This window comes from Convolutriloba macropyga, chromosome 11 (assembly GCF_964194025.1).
Source record: "Convolutriloba macropyga chromosome 11, txConMacr16.3, whole genome shotgun sequence".
Taxonomy (NCBI): domain Eukaryota; kingdom Metazoa; phylum Xenacoelomorpha; order Acoela; family Convolutidae; genus Convolutriloba; species Convolutriloba macropyga.
The window spans coordinates 14797930-14814349 of record NC_134478.1 but is presented as its reverse complement, the minus strand read 5'-3'; the positions used below and the strand labels follow the sequence as shown (position 1 = coordinate 14814349).

The 16420-nt window shown below is 35.7% G+C and overlaps 1 protein-coding gene across 2 annotated transcripts in view; it reads right to left on the bottom strand.

The window, feature by feature from the left end:
• Positions 1 to 5765: 5765 nt before the first annotated feature.
• Positions 5766 to 16420, bottom strand: part of LOC142349565 (uncharacterized) — a 511473-nt gene continuing 500818 nt past the window's right edge. For both annotated transcript variants that reach the window (XM_075401206.1, XM_075401207.1), the window contains 2 exons: positions 11465 to 11653; positions 5766 to 8927 (listed from right to left, as the gene is read on the bottom strand). In XM_075401206.1, the coding sequence (XP_075257321.1) occupies positions 5925 to 8927; positions 11465 to 11653 (3192 nt within the window). In that variant the 3' untranslated portion in view covers positions 5766 to 5924. The remainder of the gene's footprint in view (positions 8928 to 11464; positions 11654 to 16420) is intronic.

Sequence of the window (16420 nt, the reverse complement as noted above, 5' to 3'; positions counted from 1 at the left end):
ATAAACAACCAAACCCAAACAAAATTTAACCGTGTGTTTAATAGATTATTCATGAAAATCATGATGAAAAATTTGTTAGCAGCTATGCTCTGCAAGTTTTTCTCTCTAAAGGTTACAAAACTCTGTTCCCAATTAGGGATATCATCATAGGGTTAACGCCCGGGATCAATTTTCCTAATGAATCAAATAATGAGGCTTAGACGTTACGCCCTCAACGGCATTGGTCCTTCTTGCAATGCCCTCTATGGTTGAGTCTTGGATTCCATATATGTGGTTGGGATATAAGTCGACGGTTCAATAGCGGACACTTGATGTAATTGACTAAAAATATAACCAAACTCATCTATTTTTTCAACAATAAAGCAATCTAAAATCTGTTGATCCGCCTTTTTAGCTATTTCCTCGGCAACCAAATCAAATGTTTTTTCTCTTTCCTCCTTCTTTTCGATAACTTGAGCAGGGATAATTTTAAGTGCTAGGTCGACCTCGTGGTTTTCGGTTAGCAGCTCATTCAATCCAACTTCTCCAATTTTTTTTTTAAAATTTTGGTTAAACGTAATTAGCAGCCCGATGGAATTGAAGCTAAGAGGTGCTTTTTTTTGGCATTAATTGGGGCAAGTTCAAAATCTAACAAAACATTTTCGGGCGTACAAACTGGAGAAAATTTAACTAAGGCATCAAATAATCCGTTGCACGTTTTTTACCGTTTTGTTTGGAAAGATAGCATACAAAAAACCAAGAGCAATACCGAGAAAAAAAATTATGAAGGGCGTAGATTTGGAAGAATTTTCTAGGTACTAATTTAAAAGTTCCGTTAGCAACCCAAAAATTAGAACATTCTAGCACCGATATCATATACGGATCACCAAATTTTAAACAACGCTCGTGGTAATCTTTTCAACTGTCATACTGCAAAACTTTTTTACGCGTATCGGTTATATCCAACTGCAGGCCCAACTGTTCATGAATTGACACTATTTGCATATTCTTTCTGACACGTTTCGATGTTTGTTTTAATTTGAGTTTCCTCGAGAAGCCGAGAGAACGTCAAATAGTGGTAAAATTGCGAAAAATATGGCAAATGCGGGTTGTTAATTTTTCAATCAAGGCTTTGGTCTCTTTGATTTTTTTCGCGTAATCTGCCTTCTCATAGAAGCTTTATAATTTTGCTCAGCCACCGTTTGCGCGAGTAAAGTGGGCATCATTTATTAATCTGGAAACGCGACACTTATAGCTGATATTATCAGCACTTCCAGGCAGTGTGAAGTTTGTTTACTTTATTGTTATAAAACCCAATGGTCTTCCACAGCCAAATTTTCCTTGTTTCAAATAAACTCACAGTCAACAGTAATCAAGCTGAGGGACTAAATGAGGTAAGTAATTCGCTAATTGTAACAGTTTTGCTTCTAGCTTTTCGTCGTTGGCTTTATTTTCCCGACATTAGAACCATTAACTTGCATATTAAAATCGGAGGGAAATGACTGAGATGTGACAAAGTTTATTCAGTTTATTCTCTTAACCCCAATTTCAATATCTAATAATTAGACTAATTGGAATTGGTTGAGACCTAAATTTCCTCAATTATATTTTAGTCGTGCTGAAACAGTGAATGAGTTAATTTCATGAGGGATTAAATGATCGAGCGGTTAAAAAATCGGTGTTAAATATTGGGGGTTAAAAGAGTAGGGTTGAAAAACAGGACATCAAGCATTTCCTTGTTTTTAATTGATAAGCATTTGTAACTAAAATAATACTGTATAATAGTTGTGCACTTTTGACTTAGATAATAATAACACAAATTCGTCGTTCATATTACCATAATGAGGTGTATAGAAATCCCAAGAATGAAAATTAAAGCTCATATTTTGACATAAATGCCATCTCCCTTTCGACAATTCTTCGACATAATAATTCTTCCAAATACTATTTGATGAAATTTTGAAAATCAGAAGTAAAAAATTAGTTGAATAGTTTGAATTAAGTTCCTAGAAAATTGTTTACAATTAGGAACTATAAACGTTTGCAAAAGGCACGTCCCATAATCTTAACAGCTCGTTTAAGAGACGTCCCTTTCGAAAAACTCATCAATTTCAAGACCGTCAGGTCACGTTTAGAAAATAAATTGTACTACTAAATCAAAAAGTCTAAACAATAGTTTCAATTTAAATTCAATACATGCCTTTATTGGCAATGTTTTTTTGGCAAACAGAAAACACAATCTTTCTAATTGGGTCCGTTTCAAAACGGCATTTGAAATTAATTTTGATTGCAAGCTTAAAACGATTCTTCTTTTTCACTATCACTTCCATAGTAGTGGAAGAAGTCCTAATTTTTCTTGAACATGGTTGCTTTTCACTGAATTGTGACTTTTCACTTGAGCCTAATGAATCCTCGTCTGTAGTTAGCTTGCTAAGTGGAGTACATCCAGCTTGTTATCATGGCTTTTATAAAACTCAAAAATACGCATACACAGACAGCAAGTGCTTCGAGAATTTATCGTGGCACAACAAGAAGGGGGAAGCAGGTAGTTAAAGATAGCCAGAATCACGGCAGAGTAAAGCAAATTTTAAAGTTTGTGCCGCAAACGAATATCAACAATTAGAATAATTGCGAGCAATTGCTTCGAATTGGTTGAGACCTAGATTTCCTCAATTATAGTTTAGTCGTGCCGAAACAGTGAAGAAGTTAATTTCATGAGGGATTAAATGATCGAGCGGTTAAAAAATCGGGGTTAAATATTGGGGGTTAAAAGAGTAGGGTTGAAAAACAGGACATCAAGTATTTCCTTGTTTTTAATTGATAAGCATTTGTAACTAAAATAATGCTGTATAATAGTTGTGCACTTTTGACTTAGATAATAATAACACAAATTCGTCGTTCATTTTACTATAGTGAGGTGTTTAGAAATCCCAAGAATGGAAATTAAAGCTCATATTTTGACATAAATGCCATCTCCCTTTCGACAATTCTTCGACATAATAATTATTCCAAACACTATTTGATGAAATTTTGAAAATCAGAAGTAAAAAATTAGTTGAATAGTTTGAATTAAGTTCCTGGAAAATTGTTTACAATTAGGAACTATAAACGTTTGCAAAAAGCACGTCGCATAATCTTTACAGCTCGTTTAGGAGACGTCCCTTTCGAAAAACTCATCAATTTCAAGACCGTCAGGTCACGTTTAGAAAATAAGTTGTAGTATTAAATCAAGAAGTCTAAACAATAGTTTCAGTTTAAATTCAATACATGCATTTATTGGCAATGTTTTTTTTCGGCAAACAGAAAACACAATCTTTCTAATTGGGTCCGTTTCAAAACGGCATTTGAAATTAATTTTGATTGCAAGCTTAAAACGATTCTTCTTTTTCACTATCACTTCCATAGTAGTGGAAGAAGTCCTAATTTTTCTTGAACACGGTTGCTTTTCACTGAATTGTGACTTTTCACTTGAGCCTAATGAATCCTCGTCTGTAGTTAGCTTGCTAAGTGGAGTACATCCAGCTTGTTATCATGGCTTTTATAAAACTCAAAAATACGCATACACAGACAGCAAGTGCTTCGAGAATTTATCGTGGCACAACAAGAAGGGGGAAGCAGGTAGTTAAAGATAGCCAGAATCACGGCAGAGTAAAGCAAATTTTGAAGTTTGTGCCGCAAACGAATATCAACAATTAGAATAATTTCGAGCAATTGCTTCGATTTGTTTGAGACCTAAATTTCCTCAATTATAGTTTAGTCGTGCTGAAACAGTGAAGGAGTTAATTTCATGAGGGATTAAATGATCGAGCGGTTAAAAAATCGGGTTTAAATATTGGGGGTTAAAAGAGTAGGGTTGAAAAACAGGACATCAAGCATTTCCTTGTTTTTAATTGATAAGCCTTTGTAACTAAAATAATACTGTATAATAGTTGTGCACTTTTGACTGAGATAATAATAACACAAATTCGTCGTTCATATTACTATAATGAGGTGTATAAAAATCCCAAGAATGAAAATTAAAGCTCATATTTTGACAAAAATGCCATCTCCCCTTCGACAATTCTTCGACATAATAATTCTTCCAAATACTATTTGATGAAATTTTGAAAATCAGAAGTAAAAAATTAGTTGAAAAGTTTGAATTAAGTTCCTAGAAAATTGTTTACAATTAGGAACCATAAACGTTTGCAAAAAGCACGTCGCATAATCTTTACAGCTCGTTTAGGAGACGTCCCTTTCGAAAAACTCATCTATTTCAAGACCGTCAAGTCACGTTTAGAAAATAAATTGTACTATTAAATCAAGAAGTCTAAACAATAGTTTCAATTTAAATTCAATACATGCCTTTATTGGCAATTTTTTTTGGCAAACAGAAAACACAATCTTTCTTATTGGGTCCGTTTCAAAACGGCATTTGAAATTAATTTTGATTGCAAGCTTAAAACGATTCTTCTTTTTCACTATCACTTCCATAGTAGTGGAAGAGGTCCTAATTTTTCTTGAACATGGTTGCTTTTCACTGAATTGTGACTTTTCACTTGAGCCTAATGAATCCTCGTCTGTAGTTAGCTTGCTAAGTGGAGTACATCCAGCTTGTTATCATGGCTTTTATAAAACTCAAAAATACGCATACACAGACAGCAAGTGCTTCGAGAATTTATCGTGGCACAACAAGAAGGGGGAAGCAGGTAGTTAAAGATAGCCAGAATCACGGCAGAGTAAAGCAAATTTTAAAGTTTGTGCCGCAAACGAATATCAACAATTAGAATAATTGCGAGCAATTGCTTCGAACACGTCATTTTGAGAAACTGTTTCAATCTTTTGCTTTCTATTTGTAATTGTGTTAGACTATAATCCATTTAATTTATTATGATTTATTTTAAATCTCTTTGAAAGTCAAATGGGTTGTTTTTCTTGAGGGTTTCTTTCCATGGGGGTTTTTTTTACCTTATTTCGGGTGGAGTTTTTTTCCGTGGGTTTTTTCCGAAACTGGGCTCCGCTATGATGAATTGATATAAGATATAATATTTTTCTTGTTGTGGGCTGATTTACAAAATTAAACAATTTTTCGCAGTGTTTCATCTTTTCTTCTGTACTTCCAAAATTGTTTATTTTTTCGCTCTTCAAATTGGGTTAATCTTTTAGTTCGAGAAATGTCACAAAATTTAAACATCTAAATGGTTTACAAAACAGGATCTATGTTTTCAGCATATGGTAACCAAAAAATAGATGCAAAGGTTCTTGGCAGTGTTTTTGTTATAATTGTAAATGTTTGGTTTAGGGTACTGTATTTTACAAAGCAACTTTTATCAACTCAAACCAAAAAAAACCGAAGATTTTTTGACTTGAACACATTGAAACTTTTGTTATAGGACTAATTTACTCTGCAAAGACAATGGATGGTTACTAACGAGGCAAATAATTCATGGAAAATTTAACCTCATAAGCGAGTGCTTTAAACACATCAGCCATAAAAATCCTAGTAATTCAGATTTAACCAAATGTTAACGAATAGTTGATTTTGTTGCGGGTTACTTTATATTATCAAATTTGAGTAGGATATTTCATTCGCGGAGTGAGAAAAAAACTCTCTTTCAGCAACTGCTTGTCTGGTAAGACTCGTACAAGATTGCTTCTTTCGAATCTATTGCCCTCCCCCCCCATCCCCAGTGTTTTTATGCCCCCATTACAATTTTTTGTTATGTGTTGTTGTAAAGAACGTTACTATAAAAAAATCACGTATGAGAGATAAACCGACTATTACAATTCACTAGCTAAGTAAGAAATTTAAGATTAAAAATTGATTTTAAATATGGTCTTTGCAAAATTTGTGATGCAAGTTAAAATACATTAGTACCTGGTCATTAATCTATCGATAGAGTTCTTGATATGTCAGTCGAGATATGTTAAAATTCAAGACACGTTAATTTTCACTGATTGTCATTCTATGAGTTTTGAACTTGAACGTAGTTTGAGGGAACTAGCCCAGCAATTCCGTTGATTTCACCGTAGAAAAATCCGTCAGATCTCACGTCACCATACGTCGTTATGACGTCACCTTCACAAAATGCCAGTTCCATTTCCGGGTTGTCGTTCGGACTCTGCTCATCCGGATTGTAATCAAAGGTCGCCACTTGCTGCCGGACTAACTCCTGGTCAAAATTGGGTTCATCTGACTTTTCGGGTTTCTGGTCTTCGGCTAATTGGGCGTTAAATTGTTCGCGACCCGGGAACATTTTTGTGACCAAAACCGACTTGAGAGTTGCTGAGAATGATTGAACTGAGATCAAACTCGGACGTTGGATGTCACGTAACGGAACAATTGCTTGTTCAGAGTCATATCTGCAATCAATTGATTGCTTTACATTGTCTACGTAGATATAGTATCCCTGGATCCCGTCCGAGTTTCGAGGAGCTTTCCAAGCGACCAAAATCGACCCAATACCAACAATTTTAACAATGTTCAGATTCTGAGGAGCTCCCAACGTCGGCAAGGAATTGGCGGGATACTCGCTCATCAGACCCCCAGTTTGGTTAATTCTTTGAGCAATTTGGGGGTATTTTTCAGCGACCATTTTCATCATTTCAGGTGTTAACGTTCCAGCGTTAATATGCCGGTCAAATTGTTGATCAACTTCGAATTTTTGAACCAAATCTGCTCCACCTGGTAGGCTAATAACAGCTTCTTTTAATTGGCTGATCTCAGTTTCCAAAGCTAAATTTTCATTTTGTTTGTCTTCATATTTCTTCAGCCATTTTTCAGTTTCGTTCTGACTTTTCTTGCGAAGTTCGTCAATTTCGTCATTAAGTTTTTGTAATCTGTGAAAGTTGCTTTCAGCTGTTTCTTTAATATTGTCGCTGTCATTGTCAATTTGGTTTTGCAATTCATAAAGATCGGATGCTTTATTGTTGATTTCATGAGCCAAGGTACCCAATGTTTCGAAAAGTTCTTTATCGGGTCCTGAAATCGCGTCAGCCAAATGATCATTCAAAGATTGAACTTCATTTTGAAGCTTTTTCTGGTCTTTAATTTTGCCTTCATAATCACCCAAAACCTGCTCTAGTTTCATTTCAGCATTCTCTTTGTCCAGCCACGCATCGAAAATAAGCTGAGTTCTGGCTTTCATGATTTTCTCAAGCGCCTCGTAAGAGGGATCCGGCTTTTGACCTCGACTTAAATCGTCCAAAACTGGATCTTGGTCCAAAGCTGCCAGGACGTCTTGCATTGTTAGCTCATCTTCCATTTGAACAGAGGCCAGGCGATCATTCACAGTCTGGTCAATGCCGCTCACTATAAGTTGCAACTGGGCATGCATGCTTGTTTGGAAGTTTCTGGGGCACATGAAAGAGGCGAACCCGCAATCGTCCAATAAAACGTCATCAACTGAAATTACACCTCGTTCCAGTCGAACCCTGTTCAACTTTGGAACCATATCTAACATGTCCATTAGCAGTTGCACTCGAACACGACTTCGCGGATTATGTAATTGTGTGACGTCATTTTCCTCATCCCCTTCCATGTATGTCGATATTGCACTTTTAATAGTCTGGGTAGGTGTGAAAATAATATGTTCGGGGGCATTAGTTTGTGTCGACTGATTCTGTGAGTAGAAATTTGAGTAGTTCAAAACTTTAAACGTTTCGTCTTCGGCTTTCTCTCGCATTCGCTTCTCAGATTTTTCAATGTCGTTCAACGTTCGTTCCAAGTCGTGCATTCGCCGAACCGAGTCGTGAAATTTGTCAAATTCTTCAATCGGAACCGATATAAACTCTTTACTGTTGTCATAACCCGATAACTCCCAATGTTTAAGCGATTCTTCCAAACTCTTATTCTGATTGGTCAACGACTCAATTGCCAATTCCATTTGTTTCATATCTTCAAAATTGTTCTCAACTTTCTCCCTAAGTTTGAAATTGATGTCGCGCTGTTCGGCTAAAACGTCGCTTATTGTGTAAAGACTTTCTAACTCTCCTTTCTGCTCGCGTTCATTGTCACCAACTGTTTTCAGTTGACTTTTCAACACCTCAATTTCATTTTGGGCTTCTTTTAGTTTTCGCTTCAATCGGGTTACCTCAGTTTCGTCTGCAAAAGGGTCTTGTTCGGTCTGGCACTTTCTAGAGGTCAATTGCAAAACTGGTTTCACAATAACCGGGTCGCATTGGGTACCGTTTTCACTGACAGTTTTGTCAAAACTTTGGAGGGCCTGGTTGAGGTTTAGAATTTCTGCATCTTTTTGGTGTAATGCTTCCGAAAGATTTCCGGCAAGTTGATCACGTTCGTGTAATGTCGCATCCATATTTTGCAGTAAATTCTCCAATTGTTGTTTTTCATTTTGAAGTGTGTCAAGCTGGTCTTCAAGTTCGATCATTTGATCCACGAATGATTTTTCAAATTCGTTTCGAGCTTCTAAAGCTGCTTTAAGTTGTGAAATCTCGCTTCTTGATACCTCGTCATTGGAAGACTTTTTCTTAATTTCCTTTTCCATCGCTTTGAATGAATTCTTCAGAATCGCATTTTGACGTTTCAGTGTTTCAACTTCCTTTCTCAGCTCCTGTTCCTTTGATTTTTGCAACGCGTTTTGATCAGTAACAATTTTCTTCAAACCTTCTAATTTTCCCACGCCTTTTTCCATTTTCTGCTCCAAGTCTTTAGCAGCCTTGCGCTCTTTTTCAAGGTCAACTTTCGTAGCCGTTAATTGGTCATTTAGATCTTTAATTTCCGCATCATTATCCCAGACCTGCTTACGTGAATTTGCATGTTCCGTTTCTTCATTACGTAATCGCTTACGTAAATCTCCGACTTGTTGCTCTAACTCGTTGGCCTCCTGTCGTCGTTTTTGTTCCTCTTCCGTTTTATTCGCCAGTTTACCTCTGAGAGATTGTTCACGTGATACCATTGTGTCAATTTGAGCTCGTAATTCATTCGCAGTTTCTTCAAGTTCGGCAATCTAAATCAATAAAAGTGTCGAAGGAGTATATAAAACATTTCAGTTTTGATGAGCTATTTCTTGGTAACGATCAATTATCCAGGACTTTTATTGTACCCCGCTTAAAGTAAAATCAGTTGTGGCTAATTGGTGTATTTATCGTAGAAAGTTATAGGTGGTATCATTGAAGTTGTGGGTGAGTTAACATTTGAAATTTTACCGTGATTTTGTTTTCAGCGTCATATTCGGTCATTTTAAATATTATTTACCCAATTATGTTAATACTTTAAAAATTTATGTGTTACGAATTGCCATAAAGCGATAGCGAGGCTATTATTGGTATCACGTGGTTTTTTACAATCCAAAGGATTGCATTGGGGCGCATTTATTTAAGAACTGTTCACACCTTTTTCGATTTTTGTCACATCAATAAGTAATCAAACTGGAATAGCGATTTTTTTAGTCACTTCGGAATAGTAAATAGGCTGCAAGAGTAGTTTTTCAGCGTGATTTTTTTTCCACCTTCTTTCAAAGTGAAGTGGAAAACTTGTTTGAACAAAATGTCGTTTTTGGAAGATAACTTCTTTACGCGTTCTGCAATTTGATTCAGTTTAAACTGACTTTTTTAACAAATGCCAACCGAGGTTTTCAAATGGCGCATGGATATTTTTAGACGATCAAAGGGAGTTTATCATTTAGGTTGGCTTTCTTAGGAGACCAGAGTGAGTCCATGTAATCTTTTCAGTTCATAGTTACCAGTTTTATGACTTTGACACAGCTTTAAAAATTTTATTGGCTCTCAAAGGAGGTATAAATTAAAAACTTTCAAGTTTGGAGCTGATAGATAAGGAAACTTATGACTGTAAATTTATTAAATTATTGAATTTAAACATTAATGGAATTTCATCAATCAGATATACTATCTGCTGCTTTCCAGTGAACAATTTTAGTGTTTTTAGTTTTTGTGTAATAGTTTTTGACTGTGAAGGTATTTGTTTTTTTCTGGAAATTTTGGGCAGTCAAAAAGAATTTTTGTGTTTTGCCTGTAATTGTTTGTTTTTTTGTTGTATTGTCTCTTAGTCTCTATCAAAAAAATCTCATCGGCTTTCCAATGAATCATTATATATTTCAATTCAACTTTTCAATTTGTAGCTAATGTTATGGACTAATAACATTAACATAACCAACTAACGTCGGGCTAATTGCTCTCAAACGCTCGGCGAGCGGTTGGCCTCGTCAGTAGCTAGCCACCGAGGGGAGGTGCACCGGGGGCTGGTGGGGCAACAATGGGGGGGGCAACAGTGGTGGTGGTGGGGAGTGGGGGATTCTTCAACCTCTAAGAAACCTCTTCACACCATAAGTCTCCAATACAGTTTCTGTGGATGGCATACTTGGAGACCAGTCAGCTGAAAGGCTCTAAGAGCACTTAATGCCCGCGAGGCGCTACCTGTTTATCCCGTTTTTGAGGACGAATAGTCCGCTGGGTCAGACGAAAAATCGGTCAGGAAAAAATTGCATAAAAAAGACCGACAGGACTAATATAATTGCTACAAACTTTGTTTGAGATCAATTAATAAAGGTATTCTAACAGCGTGCAGTAGCTAATTATTCAACAAGTTGGAATTGAAATCTTTTGTTACCGTAAAAAAGCTGAGGGTCAAATCAATGGCTCTCTGTCTGTTTTAAGCCAAGACATGTCCTGTCTTTTTTATTTGTAGTCCTATTCAATTTTTGTTACGAACAACTGATCGCATGAGGTGAAACAAGGTGACCGATTTGTTTTTTTTTGTTCAATTCTGCCGATCCTTAGCTAAATTTCTTACCCGTTTTGGGTTAGTTTTCAGGTCATTCGTTTGCAAATTCTCTTCGCAGATCTATGTATTCTTTAATTAAATATAAAGTGAGAATTCACAATTGAAAAGAAATACAGGTAACCAAAGCTAGGTATTCATAAGACTATATTGCTAAAGGTTTGGCATTGAAAGTCATGAAAAATCAAAGTTAAAGATATGACTTTTACAGCGATTATGAATACGAACTCAACAAATTTGAACTAAATAACAAGGGGAAGGATTGGGGGGCTAAACGGTTACGGACCGTTTACACTTGTCAAGGATTGGTTCGGTTTTTCAAGGGCCTTTAAAAGATATTGCTTTCGTAACTTTCCGCAGTGGATACTGATTGATAACATTTGTAGGGCTAGAACAAAAATGACCCAGCTTTATTAATTTATTGGCTCGAAATTCAATCTCGCCTTATGAATTTTTGGTGACGTATTTTGATTCAATCATTGTTCGCGAAAATGATTCCATGCTCCAATTGGGCCTGTAATATAATATAAAACGGCTGCAAAACCAAAGGTAAATGAAGGATATAACGAATAAAAGGTTCCCTTTTATTCGTTTTATCCTTCGTTAAATTAACCAATAACGCAGATTCTTAAAGAGATAACAGCACTTTTAATTATAACAGAAAGAGCCTTGAATTTTAATTACAGAATTCTTCCGCTATTTCGATAAAAAGCGAACGAAGGTTAAAAAAATCAACAAATTGTTTACCTGATCTCGATGCTGATGTACATTAGAATCTGCATTTCTAGCCTCTGATACGAGTTTTGATTGGCTGTTTCTCATCTGCTGAAGGTGATCAGCCATTCTTGCTCCTGATTGGCCATTGCTCATTGATGGATCCTTCGATTCCAATTGGCTCTCTAGTCCGTTAATCTTCACCATGACTTGGTCCAGCTCCTGGAAGAAGTTGAAATTAATTGACACACATAAAAATCACATAAATGAATGGAAACTTTTATTCTATGAAACAAGGGTCACTAAGTTAAAAAAGATAAGATTTTACTCCGAACAATCCCAACTTCGAAAAATTCGTGGAAGCGATTGGACGTATTAGACAAAAAAGGATGGTTGATCAGATAAGCTAAACGATCAATAACTAGTATAATTTTCGCAATCAGGCAGCATTATGGACGTGCAATGTTAAGACAAATTTTCTAGGATAAAAACAACCTATGGGAATATACTAAGTTTGAATTTGAAATTCCATTATAAATTTTTGTCTTTGTTAGACAAAATTTTGAACTTATCAGTTGAAAGATTTTAACAATTCTAGCAAAAATCACAATTAGACATTAAGATATTTTATAATTAGTTGTAACTTTTACGCAAACTGTTCTGATTCTCAATTAAGACATGGTCTAATAGAAAAGTAAGTATGTGAAAAAATGAACTTCAGCATCGAATAAAATTTATGATGTTTTGTACAGAATTTGAAGCCAACTTCGTTCGATTAAGTAGCATCGAACAATTTAAAAAGTTCGACCTACTGCTGGTTATAATAAATTACAACCATAATGAAGAGTTATTATCTATCTCAGCTTTCAAAAGGGGTCTTTTCAATCACCATAAAAATCATGTAGACTATGATTTAAGAGCACGCTTGTTTCACAATACATATTAAATACGTTTTAAAAATTACATAACGCTACAAGATTTTGCTAAAAACGTAACTTGTCAAAAAATTAATGTGGAACGAAAAAACAAACTGCCTGCATTGAGTATTTGAGCACTCTGTAGAATGTTCAAGAATGTTCCAGAAAGTTTACTTTCAGAATAAAGCTATGAAATGCACGGCACTTGCGATCAGTACTGTAGAAAAAACAATTTAAACCGCAATAAATGTGTAGAAATAACAATTTAATAACAATAAATGTCTACTAAACATTCTCATTGCACTGCGGGCATTTTAAACAAATTGTTTTTTTCTTCAGAAAAAGTCCTCCTCAATAATGTTCGCTTTTATCGGTTTTACCATTTTTCCAACAAAAGTCAAATCGCTCGCCTGATAAAACAGTTATCACCAAATAATGCGATATGAGTTCTTAAAAGATAATCTTTCTGTCAATATCGTATGAAGATGAAAATTCAATCAAATTCAAAGAGTAAAGAATTAGAGAAACGTTTTTTAAAAAAAGTAATTGGGAAGAAGCTTATTAAGTTCCACTATTTGTTACTCGAATTCCAGAAGGACTTCTTGAGTTAATAAAATTCAGATGTAACGTTTCGTCAACTTCAGTCGCATTATATTTTGCAATACAAACTGAGCAACTAACTACCACGCGCTTTCTACGGTAAATGACAGAACGTTATATTGAACTAACCGAGTTGAGCTCAACCGAAACGAACTCGCAGGAAACTTAAAAGTTAGCCGTTTGACTTGCAAATTCTTACTAGTTAACAACAATCATTTGCAAGTGACCTGCAAATTCTTACAAGTTAATTATTAAAAGTTTTAAAATTTAAAAGTTAAAAATTTTTAAAAGTTAACCTTTCGGTTTCGTCCGGGGTTAGTTAATAGCGTCACAAGGTGGCAAAAAAGAAGAGGTTCGAAAACTCCAAAAGGAACATCAAAATGCTTTTCAAATAACATGAATGTTGTAAATTTACGTTTGATCATATCACTGGTTGTATACGTATGTTTGGTTAGACCTCAACACATGAAGTGGCCAGCATCCACCGAAATTAACAGGACTGTTTTTCACTGTTATAAAGATCGCTCGCTCTATTCCTCCACAGCGATGACAAAATTATTCGACCTTAATCGAGGCAGCTATCTAAATATACGTTTGAATATATGTGCTCAATTCTGACCAATAGAATTATGCGCAATTTTTCATAATTGGTGATGATTGAGATTTAGGTTTTGACATCTCCAAACTTTTTAATGCGGACCTAATTGGTATGGAGCAGATGAAACATAAACCGAATAATGTCGGATGCCTTGTTCTCAAAGGACTGTCGAGGCAAACAATTTAAAGGGTGCATAGGCTAGCGAAACTTCTATGGTTCGAGCAACTCTGACTGGTGAGGGGTTCGAACCCGCCGCGACCTCTCATTAGAGACTGATAACAATCACGATATCGCCTAGAGTCGGGAACATTAACCTCTACACTACGCGGGGCATGCATGGTCATCGCTCAAAAATAAAAAAAGTCAAGCGTGAAAAAGTCACTCACATGAAACCGAAAAGATGTTTTGGAAACGGTCAAGCGAAAATTTTGCTTAAAAAGGACCAGCACGTGTACAATAATTGCCTCAAACTTCGTTCGAAGGCAATTAGGAAGCAGAAACATTAGTGACATCATCGAATCTGAAAAGATTGACTTTACAATTAAAAATCGATCACCAACGAAACCATTTCAGCTTTTAATAACAAAACGGTAATAACAACCTATTAAACAGCTGACACAGCCATCAGAAGTTAAATGCTCAGTTGAAAAACCGCACAAGCAGGGAAACACGGCATTTGGAAGCCATACCACAGAAAAAAAGCCAACCAACGTCGATCGAGTTCTTGCTCTCAAACACATACCGAGAAGTTGGCTTCATCAGCAGCTATCTGTGTTTTAGGGAGACCAACTAAAGCTTAACTTGAGAAGGAGGAAAGCAAAATGGAGTGGGTTGGGGTGAGCGGAGTAGAGATATCAAGGGGGGTCGAGCGTGAGGGGTAGATGTGGAATGAAGCTGAGGAGGGCGTGGAGTAGGGATGAGGAGTCTGCAGAAAAAAGTCTCAAGACTTAAAATTACGGTGCCCCTCACACCGTAATTTTAAGTCACTTTTGCACTTTGTCGACTAGTAAAGCTCAGCTTACAGATTCGCAGCTATAAAAGCAAAAGTCGGTAGGTAGTACGAACAATTACATTAAAAAAGGCCAACATGACTAATGAAATTGTTGCACTTATATACACCATTAATATCAAACATAGCCGGCAGATTGCCGGAAAATAGCCGCGATAGACGCTTGGGGCCTTCCATGAATTGAAACAACTAAAGAGATCAGATAGACAGATCAACCACCAGTCCTTTAATAGACCACTAGACATTTTGGGTTAGCTTTGGACTGTCATTTTTATGAGACACAAGCTCTATAAGGAGAAAGCCCTAATAGGGGGCTTTTCAAAATTAGGATCTTTTCCGTTTGTGCCCCCTCAGCTTAGTGGGCGCATATTATTTGCACCCCTCAGATGCACGTGCAATATTTTTTACATAATGACTTACTATATAATAGCACGTGCTCTGTAACTGGGCGGCGCATAACGTACTGGGAGCACAAACGGAGAAGATCCCAAAATTAATATTCAAAATCAAAAACTCAGGACTCTAATAATCAAGAATTAGGGCATATATGTTTGGCACTACTTAGATGCACGCTATTGACCTTTAACAAGTAAATCTTCATAAAATTTAAAGTTCCATAAGTGAGTCCAGAAGTCATTTTTTTGAGTGAGGTAAGTCATTGAAAAAGTCAATTCAAAGAAGTCAGGGTAAGACGAAACAAAAATCTGTTAGACGAAGTAAAAAAAACAAGTCCTGAAATACAATTCCAAGAATTGAATGAAAAACTCAGACGTACTCCACCTGACCAGCAGATCAATTGAACAATTCCAGCCAGAACACAAACAAAATCATCTCAAAAAATTGAGAAACTAAAAGAATCAAAACTAAACAAAAATATACCCATTGCTAAAACTCTTGAAGCTTTTAAAGCTAAGGCAAAATTTTTTCCCTTCAAAAAACTGTTCGAAACCAGTTTTTGTTTCCGAAATCGGTCCAGTATTATATCTGCAAGACCTGAAAAATATTCATTGGCCCTTGAAGATCGATTAACTCGAAAATGAACAAAAAATTTAGAAAAAAATCAATCGCAAACAATAAGGAAATGTTACTGAAAATCGTGATATAAACATCTTCAGAATCATTTCTGTGTCTTTAGAGGATATCCAGTAACCCAATTCCAAGCTTTGAAAAACCCATTGGCTCATAGATCGATAGGCAATAATTTTTAGAACAAATTCCAAACTTCAAAAAATAGAAATTCATTCAATTAAAATGTTGACAGCCATTCAATTGCCCCCTAGCAATTATTTATTAACATACTATCAAACCCTGGATGAGGTTACCTGGCTACTGAGGCAAGAAAAAAAATAAAAGGCAAATGTTTTGAAAAAACGTGAAAAAAAACTGCAAATTTTATCAAAAAACTTTAAAAAGTCGAAAAGTTAAACTATTGAAAACAAATCCATTGAAACTAAAAACCATGCAGTACCTTTTTCACCAGAATGTGAAATATGTTCTCTCGCACTTGAGAATGGACGAATATCAAAAACTGACAAAAACTTTAAGAAGCTTTAAAAAAATTGCTGATTTTATCCAAAAAAATGATAAAATTCGAGACACTAAATGTTAAAAACCATTCCATTGTGACTAAGCAGCGCCCTAATAACAAACGTCAGAGGAGATTTCCTGGTCCCTGAAGCTAGAAAAACCAAAAAAATGACAAAAATTTTCAAAAACCTGAAGAAATTGCAAAATTTGTAAAAAAAATTGCTAAAATTTGTGATATTCAAAAGTAGAAACCAATTCCAAGGCAACTAAAAATTTATCAGTAATTTTTTATCCAAACCCTGATGAGGTTTTCTGGCCCCTGGGACTCAAACAACTCG